Consider the following 27,856-nt stretch of genomic DNA (forward strand, 5'->3'; position numbering starts at 1 on the left):
GCGGCGTGGCCTGCTGTGGAGGCGGCCGAGGGAGAGCGGCGCGGGGGGCGCGCGGCGGCCGGGCAGAGGCCGTGAGCGGGGGGCGTGTGGCGGGTGTGTCCGCGCGCGCTCGGAGGGGCGGTGGCCCGACGCGTCCGTCTCGGCTCCGCTGGCTCGGCGGGGGGACGCGCCGCCTGTGGCGCTGCTGCGTGGGCCGCGCTCGTGGGAGCCTCGCGGTGACCGCCGGGTCGCGGCTCTGCGGCGTGCTCGGGTCCCCGTGCGGGAGGAGGGCCCACCCTCCCCGCCTGGCGCCGCCGCGTCCTCCCCGGGGGCCGGGGGCCGGGTACCGTGGTGTTGAGGACCCCGCGGGAGCTGTTGCAGCGGACGCGGGAGGAGCACGAAGGGGTAGCGTGGGGAGGAGAGCTCCGTCGCGGCGGGTGGTGAGGTCCGTCGCCAGGAAGGAAAGTGTGGGACACGGGTGATGAGGGAGCGAGGGCGGGAGTGGGCTGTGAGGGCGAGCCACGCGGGGAACTGGAGAGCCGGGGGGCAGTCCTGTCTGCGAGCTGCGTGGAGGGCCTGGCGTGAGGCTGGCCGCTCGGCCCCACTTCGCAGTGCGTCACGTGTGCGGACGCGAAGGAGCCGGGCACCAACACCTCACGGCTCTCGAGGGTCCCTCCTGCAGCTGAGAAACGGAGTCCTGTGTTGACAGAAGCCCCCCACTTCAGCCCTGCCGTCTGCCACGGGGCCCGGTCCTCAGGCCGCACTTCAGTTTGTAAAGGCAGGAGCGATGCCTTAAGGAGCTGTGTGTTGAGATGTTAGAAAAAGATGTGGTTACTCCGGAGCTTGTACACATTCAACAAGTCAGTTGAAAGGTAACATTGTAGAAACGGTCACGTGTAGTTGTTACATTTGAGTATTGTCTTCACGTTTATTTCCTAGCAAGAAAAAAAAAAATGACTGGACGAGCCAGAGCAAGAGCAAGAGGAAGGGCCCGTGGGCAGGAGACGGTGCAACACGTGGGGGCTGCCGTAGTGAGTGCTTTACCGTTTTCTAACTGTGGAAAATATCTTTGACAAACAAAAAACCCGTTGTTAAACCTGTATCAGCTTAGGTTGTCGAAAATAAGTTTAAAAACTGTATCCTGTGGAGGAGATAGGAACTGAACGAGGAGGATCATATTCTATTCCCTGAGGATGTTAGAATCTGGTTCTGGACTCTAATTGAAGAAATTTCTTTATAAGAATAAAATATTTGGTGGGGCCGGCCCGGTGGCGCAGGTGGTTAAGTGTGCGCACTGTGCTGCGGTGGCCTGGGGTTCGCTGGTTGGGATCCCAGGGGCACGCTGAGGCACCTCTTGTCAGGCTGTGCTGTGGTGGCATCCCATATAAAGTGGAAGAAGATGGGCACGGATGTTAGCCCAGGGCCAGTCTTCCTCAGCAAAAAAAGAGGAGGACTGGCAGATGTTAGCTCTGGGCCCATCTTCCTCACAAAAAAAAAAAGAATATTTGATTACTAATTTAGATCAGTTTTGGTTGAATGCCTTAGACTTGTTTAAAACTCCTTATTTTTTCTGATATCTGTGACCTCTTGATGTAACAGGAATGCTGTTTATTTGCATATAACTGCAGAGTCAGCAACCTGGTTATGTTCAGCCTAGAGCTCAGCAACCACCAGCAGAGGGGGAATTAGTTGGCCGTGGACGACAGAGAGGAACAGTAGGAGCAGCAGCCAAGTCACAAGGTGAAGGGAGAATAAAAAGAGTGTGTGTGTGCGTAGTATGAGACGTAAAATGGTAACCAGTGTACAAACTCTTTATAAATAACAAGGGGTCCCAGTGGGTCTTTAGAGTATAACAGAATTTCTCTCAAACTGTGCAGCCTGCTACTGAGTGGAGTACCACAGGATTTCTTTTCTCCTTGGAAATGAAAAAGAGCATATCCTTGCCAGGGCCCCACATTAGCTATTACAAAGCAATTAAATTCCAAACTAATCATAAGTTCTCTTATTATGCATTAATAAACCAATTTAGAACATTCTCTTGGCATCTTTAGTGATTTCATCAAAAGCTTCGTCAAAAACTTTAACATTTGAGGCTAGCCCGGTGGTGTAGTGGTTAAGTTTACATGCTCAACTTCAGCAGCCCAGAGTTCGGATCCCAGGCACGGACCTACACACTGCTCATCAAGCCATACTGAGGCAGCGTCCCACATAGAAGAACTAGAAGGACATACAACTAGGATATACAACTATGTACTGGGGCTTTGGGGAGGGAAAAAAAGAACGAAAGGGAGCCTTTAAAAAAAAAAAAACTAACATTTGTAACTTTGATTTATGAAACACTTTTTCATGTGTTGTAATGGTTCACCCTGTTTCTCAGATGCAAAATCTGTCAAAATTGACAGCCGGTAGAGTCAGAGTACCAGTTCTGATTCCAAAAGTTGTGTGTCTTCACTGCATTGTTGCAAAAGTGAATTATTTGGCTACTTTGTATAAGATTCTGCTACCGTTAATTAAATTTTGTTTTGGTATAGGAAAAAACAGACCCATCCACATGTGGGGAATTAATGTAATAATGTTGGCTTTTAAACTCTGGGGTGGGCATGGGAAATGGGCTATTCAATAAAATAGTGTTGAGGCAAATGGATAACCAGAAAACAAAGCTGGTTCCCTACTTTATTCCTTGCATTGAATTCCCATGTACTCCAAATATTTAGTCGTAACTAGTGAAATGCATAAACATTAGAAGAAAACATGGATGAATCTAAAGTAATCTCGAAGTGGTGTAACTTGAACTGTGACAAATACTGTCAATGTCAAAAGGCAACCTGGAAACTTATTGAAATGATAGGAGAACTAATTTCTCTGATACACAGGGCATTCTAATAAATCCATGATATTAAGCTGGTGGGAAAGTGACAAAGGAAAGGAAAGGGCAGTGCACTGAGATGCAAAGGCTAATGAAAACGTTAAACTTCATCATTAAAGAAATTTAAATGAACATCTTTTACCTGTTTATTCTGCATTATTTTATTCTTTGCCAATGTTGGCAATTGTAAAACTGGCAGTTGTGCTCCGTGTCATATAATTGTACTAACTTGGATGGCATTTTGTAACGTGTAACAACTGTAATGGTGCCCTTTTATTAGCAGTTCCACTTACGGGAATATATCCAACAGACACTGGATAGGTACAACGTAATTGTGTAAGGATGTTAACTGCAACACTTAATACCCCAAAACTGGAAACACCTAACCAATAAGAGTCAGGTAAAACTACCATACTTTAACAATAGAGTACCGTTTAACCATTTTCAAGAAAGGAGAAACCCACCTGCGTTATGTCAAATGAAAACAAGTTGTAAAATAGCATTATGTTTGTATTTTTAATAAGAACAAATGTATATTTCTCTATAGAAAATTTTGAGGAAAAATGCATCAGTTGTTAATAGTGCTTCATTTGAAGAGTTAGGAGACAAAAGTTCTTGTATTTGTTACTATATATATGCTATTACGTGTTATTTTTCTGGTACGAGGTGTTTTATTTTTTAAATTAACGTGCTTAATGAGAATGCATTTATGGGTGTTAATCTCTCTAAATTGATAGGATTTTACCCAATCCCTTCCTCCTCTAATCTTGATGCCTCAGTTCTTTTGAAACATACGATATTTGACATGTTCAGCTGTGTTCAGCATATACAGCAAAATTCTATTGAATTAAAACTTTGTACAAAAAGATGTGCTGGAGCTGTTTTAAAAACATTTCCTTATTAATGCAGCCTTGACATGCAAATAAAATTGTGGGAAATACTTTAATTTTTTAAACTTTCTCTGTATTGATCTTCACTAATTTTTTTTTCAGCAGTTAATCATGAATTTAGATTTAATTCTATGAAACTCAATTCCCCATCTGTAAAAAGGTAGTTACTTACCTTTATAGATAAGGATCATTGTAAGGATTAAATAATACTCGGAATAACAAATGCAAGGCCCTATTTTACCACTTTTCACTGCTTTTGTAAGGATTATATCTGAGAAGTGCTTGTCATAGTAAATGTTCAAATATCTGCTGTGTTTTAGAAATTAAAATGACAAGTTTAACAAATTTATTGTTAATGAGACATTGTTTAGGACCTTGATTTTCATTCTCTAAAGGGGGTGTGCATACAGTGAAGGACTCCTAAATAGAATAGTAGCAAGATGTGATTTGTGGTTTTAATAAATCACTTTGGCAGCTGCACGGAAGGGGGAATTAGCAGGATTCCCAATTTTGTCCATTCTGAAATCTATCATCTTTATAGATTGACAGCTCATCAAGCTTTGGCTAAGTATAATAATAGCAGTAGTATATGTAGAGAGGGGAACAGACTTCATCAGTGTTTATATTCAGAAATTTGCAATCAGGTTTTTGCATCCAGAACTGAATTTTTTTAAGAAAAATTCAAAATTTTCAGGGAAAAATGAAAATCATCAAATCAAGCCCTTATGGCCCATTATTGCTATAAGGTTGGATTCAGTATACCTGACTTGTCTTAGTACAGTTTATCACCCAAGGCCATGGATACTTAAACTGAAAGTCTTTGGGATAAAAAGTTCACAGAGAGACAAATATGAACAGTTACATATTTAAAGGACTTTTAAGTAAAGCCCCTGAAAATCATGAGGTACAGCAAGCCACATATTGAGCAGCACCTTTAAAGTGCATTATAAATAATATTCTCGTTGAAAATTTATTACATGGCCGTGAAGTTTATTGTCAATTTTTCAGGTAAAGAAATTGAAGCTCATGTTAAAATAATTTGTTTCCAAGGTATATCAGGAACTGATGTATTTTGTTTAAGCCACTGTTACAGCTCTAATGAAGTCCAAAAGTTGGCAGTTCTGGGCTAATTCTGGCGTTTGTGGTCAGAAGAGAACTAGGCTCTTTTGATTTTTTTGATTTTTTTCGTCCTGAGTCCATGACTTCCATCATTAAGGCTTATGTTTGGTTCAGAGTGTCTGTCTGAGCTCCCTCCTGCCATCACATCCAGATTCCAGGCAAGATTAGCAGAGCGAGGAGCATGGAAAACATAAAAGCCAGTTATCGACTCTCCTTCTAAAGCACTTTCCCAGAAGTTTCATCCAGTAATTTCTGCTTAAATCTCATGGGCCATCCTTACCTGCATATAAAGTGGAAATTCTAGTCTATTAGGTACATTACTCCCCAAATAAACTTTGTTATTCGTTAGTCAACTAATAGTCTCTACCACACAAGATAACATACTTGTCAACTGAAAGCTAGAATTTTAATACTTTACTACAAAGCCCATATTCATTCTTTGGCCTACATAATACTATCAATGTGAGATACTTAATTATATATTTTCTGCAAATTGAAGGCCTCCATAATTTAGGATATTATAACCACAGCTTTTGTAACTAAGCATGAACTTATAATCTATCCCAATAGGAGATGTGTATCATGGTCATGGGGTATGCATAGGCCCATCCCATGCATTCTGCTGGTTCCTAAGGGAATTAGGAAATCACATTTTAGGCTTAAATTTTCTAATTCAGGTTATACATTTAAACTGTATAAACTACCAATTGCTGTGGCTATAATTGCATCATAAAAATTGTGAAATACTAATAGTAGGGCTCTTAGGTTGTTCTCAGAATTATAGTACAGAAAAACAATTTCTCAGTCAACAAACATGCTCCTGGGTTCTTGAATCACAGTCAGGTCATCTTAATGTTTTAAAGGTATATTTGTCTTGTAAGGGAGCTGCTGAGTTTGCCTCGGGCAATGACAGGAAAGCCTTTATGGAAGAAGTTATAGCTGTGAAATTAGTCTCCTCTTTGGCCGGCAGATACCTAAAACCTTTTGACGGGATTGTTATTATCTGGAGCACCTCAGTAGTCTTTGGGTTTCATATAGTAGTACTTTGGGAATTAGTGTTGTCATTCTTTATTTCATGTTTCGTATTACTTAGGTGTATAATTTTTTTTTTTTTTAAGAACTCCAGATATCTGCTGGATTTCAGGAGTTATCCTTAGCAGAGAGAGGAGGTCGTCGTAGAGACTTTCATGATCTTGGTGTGAATACAAGACAGAACCTGGACCATGTTAAAGAATCAAAAACAGGTGGGTTAATTATTAAGAATGCAGTTTCATGAGATTACTTTTCACGTACACAGCACAGTGAATTGAAGCATTTTATGTTACCTATTTATTTGTATGATGCGTTACTAGGAAGAAGAACCACATTTGGTCAAGGATCTTGCATGGCTTTTCCATTTTCCTCTCTCTACCTTTTGGCTTTGATGAAATAGGTTATCTTTAGTTGTACTGGAACATTACACAGATCACTTTTTCTCTTAAAACTTTTCATCATAAAGAGATTTGGTTGGTTCTGTTGTAAATTATTTAGTCTAAGGAGGATTTATTTCTAAATGTATGCTTTTAGGAATTTAGATAGGATAGTAGTCCCCAGAGTCAGATGTCTGAGAACTTTCATGTTGTCTGCTGCTCTGAGTCTTTTGTTTACAGAACTATGTCTGCCTTGTCATGGTAGGAAAGATTTCAAGGAAAAATAAACTTGATATTTTGTTAATTGAATGTGACTTACTTTTACAGGTTCTTCAGGTATTGTAGTAAGGCTAAGCACTAACCATTTTCGATTGACATCCCGTCCCCAATGGGCCTTATATCAGTATCACATTGACTATAACCCGTTGATGGAAGCCAGAAGACTCCGCTCAGCTCTTCTTTTTCAACATGAAGATTTAATTGGAAGGTGTCACGCTTTTGATGGAACAATATTATTTTTACCTAAAAGACTACAGCACAAGGTTATTTCAAATGCTGGGATGGGAAGAGGGAGATGGGGGCTTTCTACTTCAAAGCAAAATGGCCACGATCTCGTGTAGCTCTAGAGAAATTCCAGTGGTCTCCTATCTGATATAACTTGTAATAAACCCAAAGGGTGCTTTGATGTTATTTTTTTAATTTAAAACTTTTCTGTGCTTTTCATTGTTGCCTTATTAAACAGGCGTTATATGATTGGGCTTAGTTTTCTTTTAACAATTAAAAGTTTGGTTTTCCACCTTCTGGCTTCAGGTTACTGAAGTTTTTAGTCAGACTCGAAATGGAGAGCATGTGAGGATAACAATCACTTTAACAAATGAACTCCCACCTACATCACCAACTTGCTTGCAGTTCTATAATATTATTTTCAGGAGGTATGTTAGTATTTTTTTTAACACTAAGAAAAATTTAAAACTTACAAAAAAATTGAAAGACCCATACAGGGAATACCCGTACAGATTTTATAATGGTTTGTTAGGATCCTTGGGTTACTCTTAATGGTAATCATTTTAAGGTGTGGTGTACTGATATAAAACTCAATTATTTGCTTTAAGTAAGTGTTATGTCTTTAACTTCCCTATTTGTGTTGACATTAGATCTTTCGAAAACTATTTGAGCTGGTGCTAAAAACACACATACTTTTTAGAGCTTATCACTAACTTTATATTCCTTCCCCACTACAGGGGGTACCTATTCAGGAAGCAGCACAGGGTTTAAGTCTATTCAGATTTACTCGTGCCGTCATAGAACACATATTGCATGCTCTGTAATTTACTTTCAGTGCAGATACTGTACTTTCCAAATTCACAGTTAGGAGACATGTTCTGCAAAGATTTTTTTCCCCCTTGGGTGAGAAGCAATCTTGATAAGGCTGAAATTTGCATGAGAATAATGAGATATAATACTTGAATTTGTAATTTACCTTTTTAAGTTGGTCATAAGATATCTGTTACTGATGATATGACATTCATTTTGATGGATACTTGGTTTGCGTTAATGCTGTTGGTAGATTTATTGTTCTCTCAATAAGGCGTTAGCAAACTTTTTCTGCAGAGGACCAGACAGTAAACATTTTAGTTTTTGCAGGCTGTACGGTCTCTGTCTCAACCATTCAACTCTGCTTTTGGAGCACAAAAGCAGCCATAGTGAAAAATCGTGGCTGTGTTCCAATAAAGCTTTATTGATGGACACTGAAATTTGAATTTCATATGATACATGCATCATTAATTAAATCTTTTGATTTTTTCCCTCAACTTTAAAAAAATGTGAAAAACCATCCTTGGCTCCTAGGCCATACAGAAAAACAGCAGGTAGGTTGGATTTGGCCTGGCCACGGGCCACAGTTTGCCAGCTGCTGCTCTAAACAACATGCCATGCTGATTGTAGTGTCAGAGATACTTATCAATATTCACTTCTCTATTCTGACCTTTGAATTTCTAGGCTTTTGAAGATCATGAATTTGCAACAAATTGGACGGAATTATTATAACCCAAGTGACCCAATTGATATTCCAAATCATAGGTTGGTATGAAGTGGAAAGTGTCTGTTCCTTAGGCTTAATCGCAAACTTTGAAAGTGATGCTCTAATTTGAAATGATAAAATTTTCTACTGTAGCTATTAATGGTACCCTTCAGGTTAAGTGAACATTTAACTTGGCTTGAATAATGGAGACATCCCAGAAAACTTGGATTGAAAAAAAGAATCACATGCTATTCGTCTGTCACTGGGGAAGCGTAGAGGTGTCCAGCACTAAGTTTTTATTTGTTCTTAGGAAACAAAATTCATCAGCTAATGATTGCTTCAGAAGTTACTGTAGTGTATCAAGATTGCAGCTCAAGTGGTTTATTATAGGTTATTTTTAGGTTTGTTATAGTAATTGGAGATGCTTTCAATTAGAATGGCAACTTTTTAAAATCTTAGGCCCATATGAAGTATAGTTTAATAAAGTTAGTATATTAATTTAAAATGGAACTTATAAAATTATTGTAAAATAACATTCATTGTTGAAGATCTTAAAAAGATAGGTCTTTATCTGGAACCATGTAAAACTTAGAAATAAGTAAATTTACTCAATCAAAAACTTTTGTAATGTAGACCCAGTTAATAAAGATGAAAAACACAACTTGATACATGCAAAACATGTTTGGGTATTCATAGAGGTTACTTCATGGCTTTCATTTTATTTGACAGGTTGGTGATTTGGCCTGGATTCACTACTTCTATTCTTCAGTATGAAAATAACATCATGCTTTGCACTGATGTCAGTCATAAAGTCCTTAGAAGTGAAACTGTTTTAGATTTCATATTCAACTTATATCATCAAACAGAAGAACATAACTTTCAAGAACAAGTTTCTAAGGAACTAATAGGTTTAATTGTTCTTACCAAGTAAGACTGCTTTTCAAAATGCAAAATAGTCATTTTGCAAGTCTTAAGATAGTGTGGCTTTCTAGTCCTGTAATGTTAGATAGTAGGGTTTAAAGTTGAGTGGTGGGAAGAGCACAAATTGAGGGAGGGATATTTGTAACCTTTCTTAAGAACAGTTTTTGGGGAAATATACTCATCTGAAAAGGACAAATATCTAATGACTTTTATCCTTTTTAGTTTTAATTTTATTTTCTAATAGTAATTTAGTTGCTTCCCCATCTATCTAGCGTAGTCTTTTAAATTCTTTTCCCTTTCTCTTTCCGTAATATTGTATATTACTAAGCAATTTGAAATTTTCTTTTTTAGAGAGTACATACTGTCTAGTCTCTCTTAATATTTCTACACATTTTAAACATACCAATAAATCTCAACCATTCCGTAGGTATAACAATAAAACATACAGAGTAGATGATATTGACTGGGACCAGAATCCAAAGAGTACCTTTAAGAAAGCAGATGGTTCTGAAGTTAGCTTCTTAGAGTACTACCGGAAGGTAAGAAGTTCATGTTGATTTTATCTTTTTAATATGAAATATTTAGACGTTAGGATATCTTCAGTAGAGTTTTCTAACACGTGTACGCTTGGAACAAATTGCTTTTAAAGCTGTATATATGTTTATTAAGGCAGTCACAGCATAGTTAATTGTAGCTCATGAGAAGTGCCGTGTCCTCATTCTTTTTTTGCGGTAGAATTAAAGATTACATTTGAATTTAAGCATGTGGAGGACAAATAGGTAGGATACTAGGTGGTAAACAATAACAAGGTAACAGCTTACCATGCTGTCCCTTGTTCTGTAATCGACACTTTCTTTTAACTTTAGCTGAGGGTTGGGTGGGTGGGTGGTGAAGATCTCTGAACCGGCAGCATCAGTGGTGCGAAATCAGCCAATGGGTTTAACTCTGAACTTTTGTTTTGCATATTGACAGAATTCGGACAGGCTTGTTTCCTGTAGACTAGAGCAGCCTGTTGGATGATGTTCTGATACTAGTTTTATAAAGATGATTCTGGCTTTAGGCACAATCACGCAATTGAAAAAAACACCAGAGGCAAATAGTACCAAGAAAGAACAACTATTGACTAGAAGAAAATAAAATGTTTATATAGAAATGCATACTAAGCTTGTTTTAGTGTTCAAAGACAAGCAGATCTGGCTTCTGAATCCTTAGACCGTCACATTCCACTTGGTAGGCCCTGTTTAAAGTGCAGAATACGTGTCAGTTAAAATCTTAAAACTTGTAGAGCCAGCCCTGATGGTCTAGTGGTTCAAGTTTGGCGCTCTCACCGCTTTGGCGGCCCAAGTTCAGTTCCCCATTATGGAACTACACTACTCATCTGTCAGTAGCCATGCTGTGGTGGTGGCTCACATAGAAGAACTAGAAGGACTTACAACCAGAATGTACAACTATGTACTGGGGCTTTGGGGAGGAAAAAAAAAAAAAAGAGGAAGATTGGCAACAGATGTTAGCGCAGGGTGAATCTTTCCCAGCGAAAAAAAAAGAAAATCTTAAAACTTGTCTTTGGAGTGCTAAAATTTCTCATTTTTTTCTACTTTCGGTAGATGATTTCATTTTTTTTTAAATTTTTTTTGTGAAGAAGATTAGCCCTCAGCTGACCTCTGTTGCCAGTCCTCTTCTTTTTGCTGAGGAAGATTGGCCCTGGGCTAACATCCGTGCCCATCTTCCTCTACTTTAAATGGGATTCCACCAGAGCATGGCTTGACAAGCGATGCCTCGGTCCACGCCTAGGATCCGAACCTACGAGCCCTGGGCCACTGAAGTGGAGCTCGTGAACTTAACTGCTACGCCACCAGGCTGGCCCTGAGTAGATTATTTTGTTTTTCTAAAAAGCTGGATAAGTGCATTGTTATATGTGTCAGAAGTATACATCTGACTTTTGAAATGTCTTCTTGCCGGGTATCTATTATTGCCTGGTCTTCACTGCTGTGCAATGAAGGGAAGGTCACATGTCACTCTGGAGGCAAGTGATTCTCTGATAAGTCCACTTAAGAGCTGATTTTATTCTGGGCAAAATGAAAACAGGCCAAGGGTCATCTCAGTTTGATTTCTCTACTGCTGTTTTCAGCCTCAACTCCTTGAGGACTTAAGGATGTAAACCAATCATATTTAACCTAGATTCTTCTGGGTCTCGGAGGTTACTCTTGAGAAATGAGTATTAGCGTTTTCTGTGGTTTGTTTTAATAATCCCTACCAGGGATGGGAAGAGTTGGTATATATCAACAGCAAATATAAAGGAGACATCAGTTGAAAGTTTGATTTAAACCTGAAGCAAGCAAGGTCAGGGAAGATTCTCCCCTCCTCTGCCTAGTATTAAATCTTAGATGCCAGCTTATTCTTCTGTAAGTATCTTTTAAATGTTGACACACTTAAAGGTTCTGCCTCAGGCCCCCCATTACTATATATTTACTCACTAGGTGATCTCCAGTCTCGTCTATGCTAAGACTTCAGGTAGAATATGTTAATGATTCCTAAATTTCTAGCTCTAGCCTAGACATGGATAAGCCTACTTGTTCTAAATATTTGGACGTCCCAAGGACACCTTTCATGTGACCACCGCTGAGCATGTTAGATCCCCCAACCTGGCCACTATGCAGTGCTCTTGATCAATGCAGGGAATGTAACTTCCACGAAGTCAGGGATTTTGTAGTTTATATACCCCCCAATACCTAAGTAGGCACTCAGGTATTTGAGTAAATGAACAAATAAATAATGGATAATTCAAACCTCAGACCGCCATGCCTTGCTCCCTTACTTTGTACAGCTTAATTGTTTGTCAAATCGTATGACTCTACCTTGCTATCTGAAATACCTTCATCTTTCTTCTTTTTGAAGTGACTACCATCTTTTTTCTAGGCCCCATGTCTCTCACTCATTCAACTAGTGTCTTAGTTTTCATTTCTCCTGTCTTCTGATCCATTTTCGAACTCATACAAATCTGATGTTAGTCTTCTACTGAACGTAATTAAGTGACTTCCTGTTGCTCCTATGTCTTGAGCTCATTGGTCTTTATCCAGTGAGACCCTGAATGATATAGCCCCTGCCTGCTTGTTTATCTTCATCTCGTCACTCACCCTGGCCATCTTATCCAACCATAGGGCTCCCTCTTCCTGAAACACTCCGAATGCTTGACTTTTGCTCTTAGGCTTAGATCTCAGATTATTTCTTCAGGGAAGACTTCTCTCGCCACCAGGGATAACCAGGTGTCTTTGACAGATAAAGTTAATCAAAAGGGGATGGAGTTGAAATATTTGAAAGGCGGCGGCATTCCTAGGATTGCCTAGTAGAAATACAGTTTTAGTCATAAGTGATGGCTTGGATATATTAAAGATAATATCTCGGAAACAGATAAAGGCCTTTGGAAGGGAAGATCATGGTCAATCAGTTTTGAAAAGAAAAGGTTTGACAGTAATATTAATCAGAAGTGAACATGCTAGTTTTTTTAGATGTAGAGGAAAATGTTAAAAGCATTGACAGGCTTTTGTTTAGGCCCTAAGAATACAGAAAGGGGGATCCCAAAGTTCTGTAATGAGGAACTGTGTATTTAAGGCCTTTTGGTGAAATAGGGTTAGAGTAGGAACACTTCTGAAATCACTGCCACACCTCTACCTGTGTGTGCCGAAATAAATGATGTGTAAGGAGGATAACTGAACAGACTCCCAAGAAAGAAAATAGTGTGATAAAATAAGTAGTATGGATACATGGAACAGAGGTCAGATATGAGTGTTCTACTTGAAATTTTCTTGTCTGAAATAAGAAAATTAACTTTTTTCATAGATGATTAGTAAAGAATTCAATATATGACAAAGTCAAGGACAGGTTAGACTTCATGGTCTCTTAATTCATGAGGATAGGTGGCCAGGACCTTGTCATATGATAGGAGTAAGGGATGGGCAAGTACCTCTCAGTCTGTGGATGAGAGACTAAGGAAATGGCCATGATGATACTACTCTCTTGTGTGCCTTATGGAGAGGTGTGATTTTTTTTAATAAAAAGTTAGAGCTAAATTAACCAGGATGTTAAAAGATACTAGGCTAGTATACAGGAGATGATAGGAAAGAGAGTCTTTAAGATGCAGGGCCAGAAGCTCTCATGAAGATAACTGAGCAGAAGTCTGTAGAATTGCAGAGCTGAGCTGGCAGCCAGAGAGCCATCTCATACATTATATCATGAACATCAACGTTTTATTTCTTTTTACAAGTTGTAAAAACTTATCCTAGACAGTGATTGCATGTGGGGAATCTTAAGATGGGGGTTCTTAATATTACTAAATTGAAATTCAACTTATTCAAAGTGTGAACATTTTGTAAAAACTTTTCCTAATTAGCATGCAAACCCCTTCCCTTCCCCAATTTATTCTTATAGCAAGACTTCTTTCATAAGCTAGTTCTTACTATAATACGAGTAGTTTTAGAGGAATTATGCTATGCAGACCAGGAATTATACGGACTACTATTTCTAAACCAAGAAATCAAAAATTGAAGTAAATAAAACTGTGACTAAAAGTCAAAAACTTAGAACCTTACTGTCCTTGACTAAGTTTTTAGGAAAAAAGATGAGGTACTCAGTAAAACATAAAAATCACAACCTGTTTTAATAGGATTAAAGACACATTTTTTAAACTTTACTTGGAAACTGATACCAGCTTTGCTCTTGGCATCAATTCTTAATTAAAAAAATCAGAACACTTGTCTATTGGCATGTTCCTAAAGGCGTTTACTAGTGATACCTTTCTTCTCCTGAATAGCAATATAATCAAGAAATCACTGACTTGAAACAACCAGTTTTGGTCAGTCAGCCTAAGAGAAGGAGAGGCCCTGGTGGCACTTTACCAGGACCTGCAATGCTCATTCCTGAGCTCTGCTATCTTACAGGTACTGTTGAATTTTGTTTAGTGAAATGAAACCACTGGATTATTTTCCCGTTCTTTTCTAGAAGCCATTAAACGTTCTGTTACTCTCCCCCCACCCACCCATTCCCCCTATAAAGCCCTTAAAGCTGCCTTGTCTCCTTGAAATTCTCTTTCACTTATCCCCACCCTACGCTCCATATGTTTAGATGTGATTCTTCTTTCTTTAACCGTACACCTCTAAATGTTTTACTTAAAGGTCTAACTGATAAAATGCGTAATGATTTTAATGTGATGAAAGATTTAGCTGTTCATACAAGACTAACTCCAGAACAAAGGCAACGTGAAGTAGGAAGACTCATTGATTATATTCATAAGTAAGTCATCTGCATTTCACTGGAGTATGGTTTCAATTTTTTAATTATTTTGTGTGGGTTTCAGGGAGCGGCTCCTTTGGGGGAAGTGACAGAAAGTAATTTTGTTTTCCTTTTGTATTTGCAGTATTTGGGATGGGTTTATTCTTCATGTTTCTAAGTGAGGCTACTATTTGTCAGAGAATAACAGTTAAATTTTGTAGCCCATGGCCTTTCTGATTCTTCTATTAGAAAAAGGTAATAGAAAAGTGAAATGTTTTTGGACATATCTATGTTCTCTCTTTCTTGTAACTTCAGGGGGTTTACTTTGAGGAGGAGATAGTTTGGGCATTAGAATTTTAAGTTAAAGCATATCGTAAAGGGAAACGTAGATGTGATGAGAGAAAAATAGGTTGTCCTTTGTTTCCTCACATTCTCGCTAGGATTTCAGTCCTGAGAGAAATATTGTAATTTATTGTAGGTTGAGATGAATCTCTGTTTGCCTCTGTCTTTTCGTTTTTGCTGTGTTTCCTTAAATTTAATTGTATGTAAATATGTTAAATTCACAGAGATGATAATGTTCAGAGGGAGCTTCGAGACTGGGGTTTAAGCTTTGACTCCAACTTACTGTCCTTCTCAGGAAGAATTTTGCAAGCAGAGAAGATTCACCAAGGTGGAAAAACAGTAAGGCAGTTCTTCAAGTTGTCAGTCAAGTCAGATTCGCAATAAAGCAAGCAGGAATAACCTGGTCACATGCCAGTATAGCTCTGTCCTCACCTCTCTCTTCTCCCCCTAGTGTACCTCCACTCTCTGTCCGCTAATGTCAGCAAAAGAGAAGGAAATGTGGAAGCACTAGAGGGTATGAAGCTTGTAGCTTGGTCCTCAAAATAATCTGTGAGACTTAGCTAAAAGGTGGCTTAATTTTTTTTTTTTAATAACCTGAGTTACTTACATTTAAGGTATAGAAGAATTCTGTGCATCCAATTGGGTTGATATTTTGTCTGCCACAAAAGTGATATTTTACATGGAAAATTCCTGATTTATTTGGCTTCATTTTTTCCTGGACCATATGTTTGAGGGATATGTATTAAATATTGTGATACCTTTTATATTTTATTTTCAGGAAAGGAAAGCAAGTATTCTAAAAATATTTTTCGTGTAATTGAGGCACTGTAAGTGCCAGAAATTTAAAGATTCTTTCATAGAAAACTATGCCCTTCTGCCTTCTAAATGTTGTATGAATAACAACCTAATCCTGTAGCTTAATATTTTAGTTGCAGTTGTTTTTATTATCTCTTGTAGAAATAATAAAAATCCCTGTAGAAATGTTGTTGGGGAGTAGGGGTAGGACATGTAGAAAGCAGTGGGTTCTTTCCTCTGATAAATATCTTTGAGTTTGTTAGCTTTCTGCCTTGCTGACAGATGTTTTTGCAGCTTGCTTTTAGTATCTGACACCTCAGTCAAGTTGCTTAACTTTCAAAGCCTAATTTATTATATCTTTATCATGAGGTAAGTAACACCTATTGTTGTAAGATTTTAGGAAAGATTAAGGAGAATGCAGCTAAAGCACTTGGGAGAGTGCGTGGTATGAGTAGGCACTTGAGTGGCAGCTGTTTATCTGAATATGTTTTAAATAAAGTTGCCATCATCCTTTGGATACGTTTTGTATCTTTTTTCCTACATTGAGGTCATTTTGTCTGTCACTATAGTCCAAATTTAAGAGTAGTACTCTAAGGCTCAGATTATGCCATGATAGAATTATTGAAGACTTTTTGGCTTTATCACTGGGAATTTACAATGGAATTTACAGTGTCTCTGAACTTTCTTCTAGTTTGATTACAATCCACAATTTGCAGATTGGTCAAAAGAAACAAGAGGTGCACCGTTAATTAGTGTTAAGCCACTAGATAACTGGCTGTTGATCTATACTCGAAGAAATTATGAAGCAGCCAATTCATTGATACAAAATCTATTTAAAGTTACACCAGCCATGGGCATACAAATGAAAAAAGCAATAATGTAAGTTTATCAAGTCATTTCTACTCTGAAAATTGATTAGTAGTCATTTGGAGGGCATGGGGACTCAAAAGTGATAAAACTATTAAAAACATAACTAGATTATCTTAGTTTAAAGATCTGATTTAGTTCCCTATAATGTAGATAAACATATTTTAGTAACTCAGAATGGGTGGGAGAACCAGCAGGACTGTTTCTCAAACTATTGCTGTATGTGTTGGAAACAACATTTTGCCTAAAGGGCTACTCTTGGTGTTTTATTTCAAGTGTTTCATATGTTATAATCTATAGGAACTTTTTTATGCATGGTACATTTTTCATTACTTTTTCTGAAGGTTGGATTACATGTTTCCATTTTAGGATTGAAGTGGATGATAGAACTGAAGCCTATTTAAGAGTCTTACAGCAAAAGGTTACATCAGATACCCAGATAGTAAGTAGCTAATTGATACATAGGTGATTGTCCTGGGATGAGTTATTTTATTTTATTTTAATTCTTTTGGTGAGGAAGATTACCCCTGAGCTAACATCTGTTGCCAATCCTCCTCTTTTTGCTGAGGAAGATTGGCCCTGGGCTAACATCTGTGCCCATCTTCCTCTACTTTATATGTGGGATGCCTGCCACAGCATGGCTTGATAAGCCGTGCGTGGGTCCATGCCCAGGATCCAAACCTGTGAACCCCAGGGCCATCGAAGCAGAGCATGCGAATTTAACCACCACGCCACCAGGCCGGACCCTGGGAATGAGTTATTTTAATGCGGCATTTGCAAATCTTAGAACTTGAGTTCATTTTCCAAATGTTATAGTTAGGTTCCCAAACTGGCCACAAAATCTGTATTTTACCTTCATAAGGTAGCTGAATTAATGCTGACTTTAGTTGTGTGCCTAGGAGCTTGTTATTCTACATTGCCAATGGTGAGGAAGGGATAGAGGAAAAACAAAGCTACCTTAAATTTATTTGGACTGAAAGGCTTTAATTATTCTAGGAAATTTGGGGAAAAACAAAGGCACAACAGTAAAAATCAGTATTTAGTTCAGCACACAAGGAAGTATAATTAATGAGGTGGCAAAAACAAATTTAACAATAAACAACATATCTATGGTGCTTTAAACCTAAGGAACTGACTTCATCTAATCTGTTCCTTTTTTTAGCCCTTAATCTCATACTTAAATGCCATAGATCAGATTATTATTATGTTGTCTGGAATAATGGAGACACCAATGATGGGAAAATGATTTTGTTGGAGGCTATAGAAAAGAAAGATAAGAATCTAGAACTGTAAATTGGAGAATACAAGCAATGAGTTAAAGAGCTGACTTCAGCTCTAAAGCTTAAACTTAGATCCCCAGAATTTGGGCAGGGGTTGGTTGGTTTGTTTATTTTCCAGTTTTATTAAGATATAATTGACATAACATTGTGTAAGTTTAAAATGTACAGTGCGATGATTTGATACGTGTGTATATTGTGACATGATTACCACAACAGGGTTGGTTAACTAAACCTCCATCACCTCACATAATCACAAATTTTTGTGTGGTGAGAACATTTAAGATCCACTCTCAGCAATTTTCAAGTATATAATACAGTATTGCTAACTATGGTCACCATGCTGTACATTAGATTCCCAGAACTTACTTATCTTTTAACTGGAAGTTTGTACCATTCGACTAACATTTTCCCATTTCGGGCAGGGGTATATTTAGATCAGGCACTCCATTTTGTCCCCCAGATTGTCCATGCTCTTCATAGGAAATTTCATAGTTTGATCAGATACTGAAGCCTGAGCTTTAAAAGTTTAAAAGCCGTGGGCCTGCCCTGTGGCTTAGTGGTTAAGTGTGTGCGCTCCGCTGCTGGCGGCCTGGGTTCGGATCCTGGGCGCGCACCGACGCACTGCTTCTCCGGCCGTGCTGAGGCTGCGTCCCACATACAGCAACTAAAAGGATGTGCAGCTATGACATACAACTATCTACTGGGGCTTTGGGGGGGAAAATAATAAATAAATAAAATCTTTAAAAAAAAAAAAAAAAAGTTTAAAAGCCGTGATCCTAGGTGGATCATGAGTAGATAAAAACTGTGAGCATTTAAAATAATATTTTTTTGCCCTGCCCTGTTCCTTATCTCTGAATTATTCCAAGTTGGTAATAGAGCATATTTAACTGAGTTCTCAGGTTTTGATGGTATTCAGTTTTGTTGTTTGCTTAACGTGATTTCTTCCCTTTATTAGCATCTATCACTTAGTTGAATGTAATGAGCAGTATCTAAAAGTTAATGTCATACTTTTTAGCTATATGGAAAAGATGAATAGGAAAATAAATGATTATGTGTTTGGCTTTTATACCCCACAAATAGGTTTGGTTTCCTGTCTTCTTCCTTGAACTTAAACATCAGTTTCCTAATTCTTTGTAATGAGGACATTTTGTTGGTTTTTAGGTTGTTTGTCTGTTGTCAAGTAATCGGAAGGACAAATATGATGCTATTAAAAAATACTTATGTACAGATTGCCCTACTCCAAGTCAGTGTGTGGTGGCTCGAACCTTAGGCAAACAACAGACTGTCATGGCCATTGCCACAAAGATCGCCCTACAGATGAACTGCAAGATGGGAGGAGAGCTTTGGAGGGTTGATATGCCTGTAAGTTTGACTTAATTGGCAGATAAAATTTTTAATTGTTATTTAAGAGAAATGGATTTACTTTTTAAATACTGTCGGTATTCTGTTGTATTTAAAATTACAATATTTTTATTAAAGCTGAAGCTAGCGATGATAGTTGGCATTGATTGTTACCATGATACCACAGCTGGACGGAGGTCAATTGCAGGATTTGTTGCAAGCATCAATGAAGGGATGACCCGGTGAGTGCGATTTCGCACCTGTAGATGAACTGTTAGACAAAAAAGGACGTGAATCCAGGGCCTGGTATCTAGGAGGTCTGTGAGGTATAGCAGTTGCATTAATTTTTTGTTTTTAACCTACTGATTTCTCTTACATTATATCCAGCAAAAAAGTTAGGAAAGAAAAATAATTATGGCTACCCTATCTTTGTGTGTGTGTGTGTGTGAGGAAGATCAGCCCTGTGGTAACATTTGCCAATCCTCCTCTTTTTTTGCTGAGGAAGACTGGCGCTGGGCTAACATCCATGCCCATCTTCCTCCACTTTATATGGGACGCTGCCACAGCGTGGCTTGCCAAGCAGTGCATTGGTACACACCTGGGATCCGAACCGGCGAACCCCAGGCTGCCGCAGCAGAGCGCACGCACTTAACCGCTTGTGCCACGGGGCTGGCCCCCTACCCTACCATTTTTAACTTTATTCACTGGCCCTTAATTTGTAATAGTCAAACTGCATTTTAGGCTATTTTATTATTATTTATATTTGGGGGGAGGGTAAATCTCATTAAATGTGACCATCTCTAAAAACTTGATTGCTTAATAATTTTTACTGACCATTGAAATGTAATTTCAAGTTTTCACATTGACTTTATTTTGGAAAAACCACTTGAGTTTACCCAGTTACTTGTATTTCAACATAGTGAAATTATTTTTCAGTGCTTTCCTTAGAACTAAGAGAATTGCCTAGAGTAGGAAAGAATGAAAATTGAAGGTATATCGATGTATTAGCATTACTAATGGATATATTTCAAGGTCTTTTATCTTTGGAGGAGAGCGAAATCTATAATAAATGTTTTCTCACGTGTATAGTAGTACGAGTGTGCTTCCACGTGTGTTGAGGTGTAAACCTAGGAGGCATCTCTGGGTATTATGGTTTAAATTTTATTTTCAGTAATGGAATTATAGTATTGATTTATAATAAAAGAAAACTATGTGACGTCTATGAGGGATTTATTGTATCTTGTTACTTCTGAGATTTGATAAAGTTTTTGGAGATGTTAGCAGATACCTTTAAAGGAAGTTAAAGATCACAGATTGCAAAGAGCAAAATAAACACCATAGAATAATTCAAAAAGGGAAAACTTCTAGACAGTGGAGTTCTCATCTTGGTCATGGTTTTTCTCTGAATAGCTGGTTCTCCCGCTGTGTATTTCAAGATAGAGGACAAGAGCTAGTAGACGGGCTCAAAGTCTGCTTGCAAGGTGAGTCTCCTGTGGTGTTTTCATTCTGTCTCTGAACTGGGGTCTTCAAGAAATTATCCTGACAGCTATGTTATGGAAAAATGTGCCCAGAATCTGATAGAAACACACCATTTTTGTTCTGTGTAAATTTATTTAAAACTTTTCTGGCTTTCTTTCAGCTGCTCTGAGGGCTTGGAATAGCTGCAATGAATACATGCCTAGTCGAATTATTGTGTATCGGGATGGTGTAGGAGACGGTCAGCTTAAAACATTGGTTAACTATGAAGTACCACAGTTTTTGGATTGCCTAAAATCTGTTGGTAGAGGTTACAAGTAAGCATGCAAATTGTAAAGTATTTTTTGTTTATAAAATCACACCTTTTTATCTTTGAAATTAGTGTCACAAGATGAGAAGGTAAGTAAGAACCTAACCTGATAGGTGCAGTAGGGCTTGAAATAATGGGGCGTGGGGGTGGGAATTTCTCCTGGAGATTTTTCATGGAGAAGGAGAGTCTGGAAATGGAGAGTGGTAATGTAGTGTATCCATTCCTTCAAGGAATGACACATTGAGACACCTTTACCAATCATCTGCCTGCTTTCTTTCTCACCTAAAGCCTTCAAGTGTAGGGATCTGATTATTCCACTACATCTGTAGGCATCCACAGAATTGGGTATTGGAATAAATATTCCAAGTAGTCTTAACTTACTCTTTTTTTTTTGGTTTGTTTTTGTTTTTTTCGTGGGGAAGATTAGCCCTGAGCTAACATCTCTTGCCAATCCTCCTCTTTTTTTGCTGAGAAAGATTGGCCCTGGGCTAACATCCATGCCCATCTTCCTCTACTTTGTATGTGGGATGCCTGCCACAGCATGGCTTAAGCGGTGCATAGGTCCGTGCCCAGGATTTGAACCTGCAAACCCCAGGCCGCCGAAGCAGAGCGTGCAAACTTAACCACTATGCCACTGGGCCAGCCCCTTAACTTACTCTTTCTTAGCCTCATTGTATGGTGAATACTTGTTTAATTTCTTTGTGAACTCGACTGGACTGGTACTTGATCAGTAAGATGATTGGCACTTGTTTGGTCTCCTAGGAGGAATGGTTTTACTTCCTCCTTTTAGATGATACGCAGAACCAAGGGTAGTGCTGAATACTACATTTGTCCTCTTTTGAAACCCACACTCGTTTTTGCCTTCCTCTGCTCTCCTACAGACATTTTTGTCCATGCCATTTGGCAGTAAATTGTATACTATCTTAAGATATCTGTTTTAATAAGTTGCATTGTTTAACTTTTTGTCTTTATCAGATTGTGAGCAAGTTGAGATAAAGTACGATTGTACTAACAGCTTAGTGCATAATATATTAAAGATCTGTGGATTTGATTTTTCAGGATACTTAGAAAATCTGGGAGGCTTGTTCGTGTGTGTGTGCGTATGCATATTTAAACACTGATTATTTTTATGAGACCTTTTCAGCCAGCATTTGGTATCATTATAGAAATGAGAGATACTGAAAGCCATTGACTATAACTGGGCTCAGTGTGATGTATGTGGCCCATGGCTGAGTAGTTAAGAGCTTGTTTCTTATTTCTAGCTAAATTGGAGGGTACTTCCAAGTCATCTTTAGCCAGATTCTAAAAGACTCCTTCTAAGTATTGATTCTACACATTTCTTAAAATGAGATTATTATGCCAGTAAGTTCTCAGAGCAAGTCAGGGATGTTCATCTCTTTTGAAGTAATTGTGTTGCAGATTAAAATGGTGATAACCATTTGTTAATATTTTGGAAATGAAGGTTAATATTCTTTCCTATCCCCTTAAAATTTGTATTTTATCACTAAAATAATGGTATTTTATTTTATTTTGTTTTTTAAAGTTTTATAAGCTTTATTTTATATTTTTCTCTGATTTAGGTTTTCTGTTTGGGGAGGTGTGATGTTGTGGTAGGGCGTAGAGGAAGGTCTAAAATGGACTGCTCCTGAGTCTTTTTTTTTTTTTTTAAAGATTTTATTTATTTTATTTTTCCCCCCAAAGCCCCAGTGGATAGTTGTATGTCGTAGCTGCACATCCTTTTAGTTGCTGCATGTGGGACTCGGCCCCAGGATGAACGGAGAAGCGGTGTCTCGATGCGCACCCGGGATCCGAACCCGGGCCACCAGCATCGCAGCGCGCGCACTTAACCACCAAGCCACAGGGCCGGCCCTCTTTTTTTTTTTTTTATTGTTTATTACTTTAGCAATCAGCATTTTCTAGTCTTCATTGCCTTTTTCTCATATGTAGAGAGAGAGAAATTTTCAAGAAGTGGAGAGTGGAGGTAAAAGTGCAAGTTGATCTTTGCTTGAGCTGACTATTTGGGATACTGGGAATAAACACTGTTGGCCATGCTGGGGCCTGCATCTCTTTGAGTCTTTGAGCCCTTTGGGTTTGGTTCCCAGGAGGACTGGTAGAGATAGCTCTCAAAGAGGAGATTCTAGCCCTAGTGAGTGAGTATCTGTGAGCAGGGTCCTCCTCAGTGTGCGATGTTGAGCTTGGGGAGGCTGGGGGGGCTTGCCTGCCTGGCTCTTCAGCTCATAGGATATACTGTTGCAGGGAAAGAGAATTTAAATTGATTGCTTGGACTAATGTGTAACAAACTATTGAATAAAATAGATTTCACATCTTCAATTGTGCTGTTATTGATGACTGCAGAGATTAGTGATCACGAGCAATATGTCTTAAAATCAGAGTTGGGTTAATTCCAGCTTTGCCTCCATCTGTGAAACAGGCCGCAACTAACCAAGATTGTTGAAAGGAATAAATGAGAATGTTTAGTGTACTTCACACAGTGCCCAATAAGCACTCAATAAATGGTAAATAATTTGTGTAGAAAAGAGCTTAAAATTGCATATAAAAGTAAAATAGTATCAAGAATTATTCCTCACTTTGAAGAAATGCAAAGTTTGAACTTAAATATTTGTAGTTATCCTTAGAACTACAATATTTGTTTTTTACTTGAGGTGTTGGTGTTAAGTTTTTGTAAAGATGCACTGTGGGTTAGCTCATTTAGGATGTTTGATATAAGAAGAAATCAAAAAGTCACTTTGCGTACTTGTGACTTGTCTTTCTGTCACTGCATTTGCTAAATTGTTTCTTGTGATGTCACAGGACTAAAATCCACTGTCTTGGTGCCTGAGTCTGTGGCTTTGTTTTATCCAGAGCTGTTGTAGCTGGACAGCAATAGATCTACATGGGTAGATGGTGATATTTCTAAAAATTTCCTGTTTATTTAAGTAAAATCACCTTCCTGTCCCTTCTGTACCTGGCTACTACTACCATAAAGGGGAGCACAGTTAGGATTATCATTGAACAGAAATTCCCAATTTGGGGTCTTTCTGACCATTTATCCAGAGAGTATACCCTGACCCACCTACAGCAGTTAAACATTACCAGGTCCATACTACATGTAAAGCCCTCTGCTTCCCAATGTTTGGAGTAAAGTGTATTTGTACTCAAGGAACTAATGTTCTATTTGGAGAAAGGGCACAGGAAAAATTGAGGCACTGATAATCGTAATATTTATCAAGTGCTTTCCATTTTGTCATTTCATTTATTCCCAAATGGATGTGTGTATTCAAGAGTGACTGTTTCAAACAATGGATTTGAAATGAACCTTTAAGAGATGGATAGAAAAGAGTATGCAGGATATTCAAGCCGACTACATACATACTGCCAGTTAAAGGGCTGCTCTCCACGTCAAAAGGCATGTGAGAGGGACAGTGGGTCCAATCTGATACAGAGCTAGAAGTTCACCAGGTTCCAGAAGGGGGTTAGTCTTGACATAGGAAAGCCGACTGAAGAATTGAATTGGGGAGGGAAAGGATAAAAGAGGGAGAATGCTGGTGTCGATGTGTGGTAGGCTGAGGAGTGATTGAGCCACGAGAGAAAGACAGAGATCCCTGACACATTGTGAACCAGTAATTTTGAAAAGCAGTAAGTTAGACTTTGAGACTACTGAAAGATTTTAGAGTTAATATCTTATTTTCCACATAGTAGAAAATGCCCACTGAAGAGTGTTTCAAATTGTGAACTTTGAAGACACGCTGGATTTAATGTTTAGCGTGATAGGTATGTAATATGCTTGGTCTATCGATGAAACATCTACGTGACCTTGTGTTACAGGACATACATATATGCCATTTTGTTTTCTACCCACAATTTGTTCCTGGTCCTTACTCCAGGTTCTTACAAGTTGTGGCATCTTCGTTCACAACTTGGATAGATAATATGCCCCAAGAGGGATATGTGTTTCTTTTAAATGGAGTATGTGAATGTCTGAATGATTCATTGCTCTGAAAATAAACGTTCATCATCATCTTTAAGCCCAAGACTGACGGTAATTGTGGTGAAGAAACGAGTGAATACCAGATTTTTTGCTCAGTCTGGAGGAAGGCTTCAAAATCCACCTCCTGGAACAGTTATTGACGTGGAGGTTACCAGACCAGAATGGTAAGTTCTGTATGACTGGATGAAGATTGTTTTTTGTTTTGTTTTTTTGAGCATGGCCTCTATACTTGATCAACTTTAACACATTTACTTTTTAGTTCTCATGCTATATTTATTATAAATACTTAAGTCTTCAATTAGTTTGATCTAATATTATTAGTAAAGCCCATGATTTATTAACTTAGTGTCTGAAATGATGAACAGAGGTTTCTGTGTGCAGTTTTTCTTCGGAGGAAGAGGGTTATTGTCTGTGGCATCCATTATACATACAGAGGTTAAGAGCTGCTGCTGTAGATTGCTTTTGCTTTTTTTTTTTTTTTTTTTTTTTTACATCTGTAACCTCATCCACAGATTCTTGTTTTCTCATCAGAATTTTTAGCTCTGTAATGCACATAGTTATTCAAAGACCAAAAAGTTTCATCTGAAACACAGTTACAGATGAGAGAAGTAGCTTCTGAGTAAACAAAGTTCTTTATGTAACCTGGGACTACGCTCTGCCATACAAAAATCCGAAAGCCAGTTAGAACATTCCAGGGCATACTGGGCACATGGCAGTCTTAGCACACAGGGTTCATCTGTAAAGTCATGAAACTTAGTTCTCAAAAACGTTTTGTCAGGGTAGATGTACAGTGTGGTAAGTCATGTTCATAACAGCAACTCATTGGTCAATTGAAATTAATGCCCTCCTCATGAAAGTGAATAGTTAGGACAATTTCAGTTTTTATATGTAAACATTTTGGAGCCTTTTTAAAAAAGGCAGCTTTAATCAGGATAAAGGGTTGGCCTATGTGCAGAGTTTGTGGAACACTTGTATGAACCTTGGGTAAATGAGGCATTACTGTACTAACTTTATGTAGACAAATGATAATAGAACACAAATTTTCATTCTTTTTAATCAGTTCTGTGACAGTGGATAGAAATTTTTATTTCGAGAAGCATTATCTTGGATTTGTCTTTTTCTCAGACAGACGTTAGTTATGGCAGCTCTTCAGAAGGATGCTAACCTATTAGGGGAAAGTCAGCTGAAGACGACAAAATGGCGAAGATGATAACTTAGCAAATTCATTTCCTGCAGGGTTCTCCAACCATTCAGAATGACCTCTTGATACTTTCTAACATTACTGGTACTCTGATAACCAAAGCTCAGGAGTAACATTGACCTGAAGACAAGTGATTTAAACAAACTGCATAAAATCCAAGTTGAATTATGGAGTATGAAAAAGTTTATTACTTTTTATCAGGTGCTATTCAAATACTTGGAGAAGTCCTCCTTTAATGAGTACCAGAATCATTTTTAGTTGCCAGCACTTTGGGAATGTGCTTAAATTGGGAGCTAAGGTTTTGATTCTGGCTCTCTTGTCATTTCTCTGTTCTTTGGGCAAGTAATTTAACATTTCTGAAACCCTCATTCTTCTAAAAAAACTAATCTTTTGTAGATCAATTCTGATTTTATAATTTCTCTAGTTTCAGTGGACATAATAAGTTGCAAAGTTAATTTCGTTTTATCTTTATCAGGTTAAATTACAATATCTCTGGCTTGATGCTTTATTGGTACCAAGAAAATGAAAAAAAACTGATGTTATTTCTTTATATTTGCACTACTTGGTTTTTGTTTTACCATTTGGGTCCTATACTAGTTCTATTTATATTCTTGCATTTTCTCTATTCCTCTTAAAGATTTGCTTTAAATCCTTAATGATTACAATTAGTTAAGTAGGTCTTTGTGAAATAACCCTGGGAACAGCAAGAGGGGGAGGTTCTGTGGTAAAAGCATGTTTTGGGAATGACAGTACATGAAGCTAGACCTCCTCCAGTTCCCCCACTGTTGCTGCCTTCGAGAGCCTCTGTTACTGCTCAGTCATCTCCCTCAGATGGAGTGGTGGAAACAATGAACTAAGTGTACACCATTGTAATTAGCAGCCATGTCAAATGGTTGTTAATGCCCTGAGGCATCATGACAAATGTTTAAAATATAAATGATAGTAGTGTCTAAACCATCTTTCACTCCTAAGTGTTCCAAAATATTTCATGAATAACAAGTTCCTGGACTACAAGGAAGCACATTATGTCTTGAAGTGATTACATTACAGGATTACATACAGGATCTTTTCACTCTAAGAAACTGTAATCATCTTAATTTTAGCTTTCAAAAAGATACGCCTTACATACATATGGTTTTTTCTTTTGTAATTCCAGGTATGATTTTTTTATTGTGAGCCAGGCTGTGAGAAGTGGTAGTGTTTCTCCCACACATTATAATGTCATCTATGACAGTAGTGGCCTGAAGCCAGACCACATTCAGAGGTTAACTTACAAGCTATGTCATATCTATTATAACTGGCCAGTAAGTATTTTTATCTATTGATATTTCTTCACATCATTGAGATTCACTTTTCAAAATGGAATTGCTATGTTTTCAAAGGCTTGTTAATACTGAGATTTACAATCTAAAGAAGCTAGATTTAGAGTAATAGAACCTTTTTTTTCTTCAAAGGGTGTCATTCGCGTTCCTGCTCCTTGCCAGTATGCCCACAAACTGGCTTTCCTTGTTGGCCAGAGTATTCACAGAGAACCAAATCTGTCACTGTCAAACCGTCTTTACTACCTCTAACCTACAGAAGAGGACAAGATGTAGCTGTTTTTTCTTTTTGAAATTATAACTTTGGGATTTTTTTAAGCTGTTTTTTTTTAACTGTTTTCTTTCTAGATGAAACTTAGGAAGGGAATTATTTCTAACATTGCTTATTAACTGACTTATTTTTTAGGTAAAAATTAAGATTTTATATTTTATCTTGTTTGCTTCCATAAATATGTTGTAAGGATTTTT

The 27,856-nt window shown here is 38.1% G+C and overlaps 1 protein-coding gene across 1 annotated transcript; it reads left to right on the forward strand.

Annotated features, from left to right (window-relative positions):
* Positions 1-932: 932 nt before the first annotated feature.
* On the forward strand, positions 933-27,796 carry PIWIL1 (piwi like RNA-mediated gene silencing 1). The gene is made up of 20 exons (XM_087423632.1): positions 933-1,010; positions 1,608-1,719; positions 5,973-6,098; positions 6,591-6,805; positions 7,074-7,195; positions 8,262-8,342; positions 9,013-9,210; positions 9,632-9,743; positions 14,012-14,138; positions 14,373-14,490; positions 15,036-15,150; positions 16,298-16,485; positions 16,843-16,915; positions 18,915-19,115; positions 19,233-19,336; positions 20,505-20,575; positions 20,734-20,887; positions 24,907-25,032; positions 27,226-27,373; positions 27,524-27,796. The coding sequence occupies exons 1-20, from the start codon at positions 933-935 to the stop codon at positions 27,638-27,640; spliced, it is 2,586 nt and encodes an 861-aa protein (XP_087279758.1). The 3' UTR covers positions 27,641-27,796.
* The last annotated feature ends 60 nt before the right edge of the window (positions 27,797-27,856 follow it).

Source organism: Ceratotherium simum, chromosome 35 (assembly GCF_057802395.1).
Source record: "Ceratotherium simum simum isolate JZ-2026a chromosome 35, ASM5780239v1, whole genome shotgun sequence".
Lineage (NCBI taxonomy): Eukaryota > Metazoa > Chordata > Mammalia > Perissodactyla > Rhinocerotidae > Ceratotherium > Ceratotherium simum.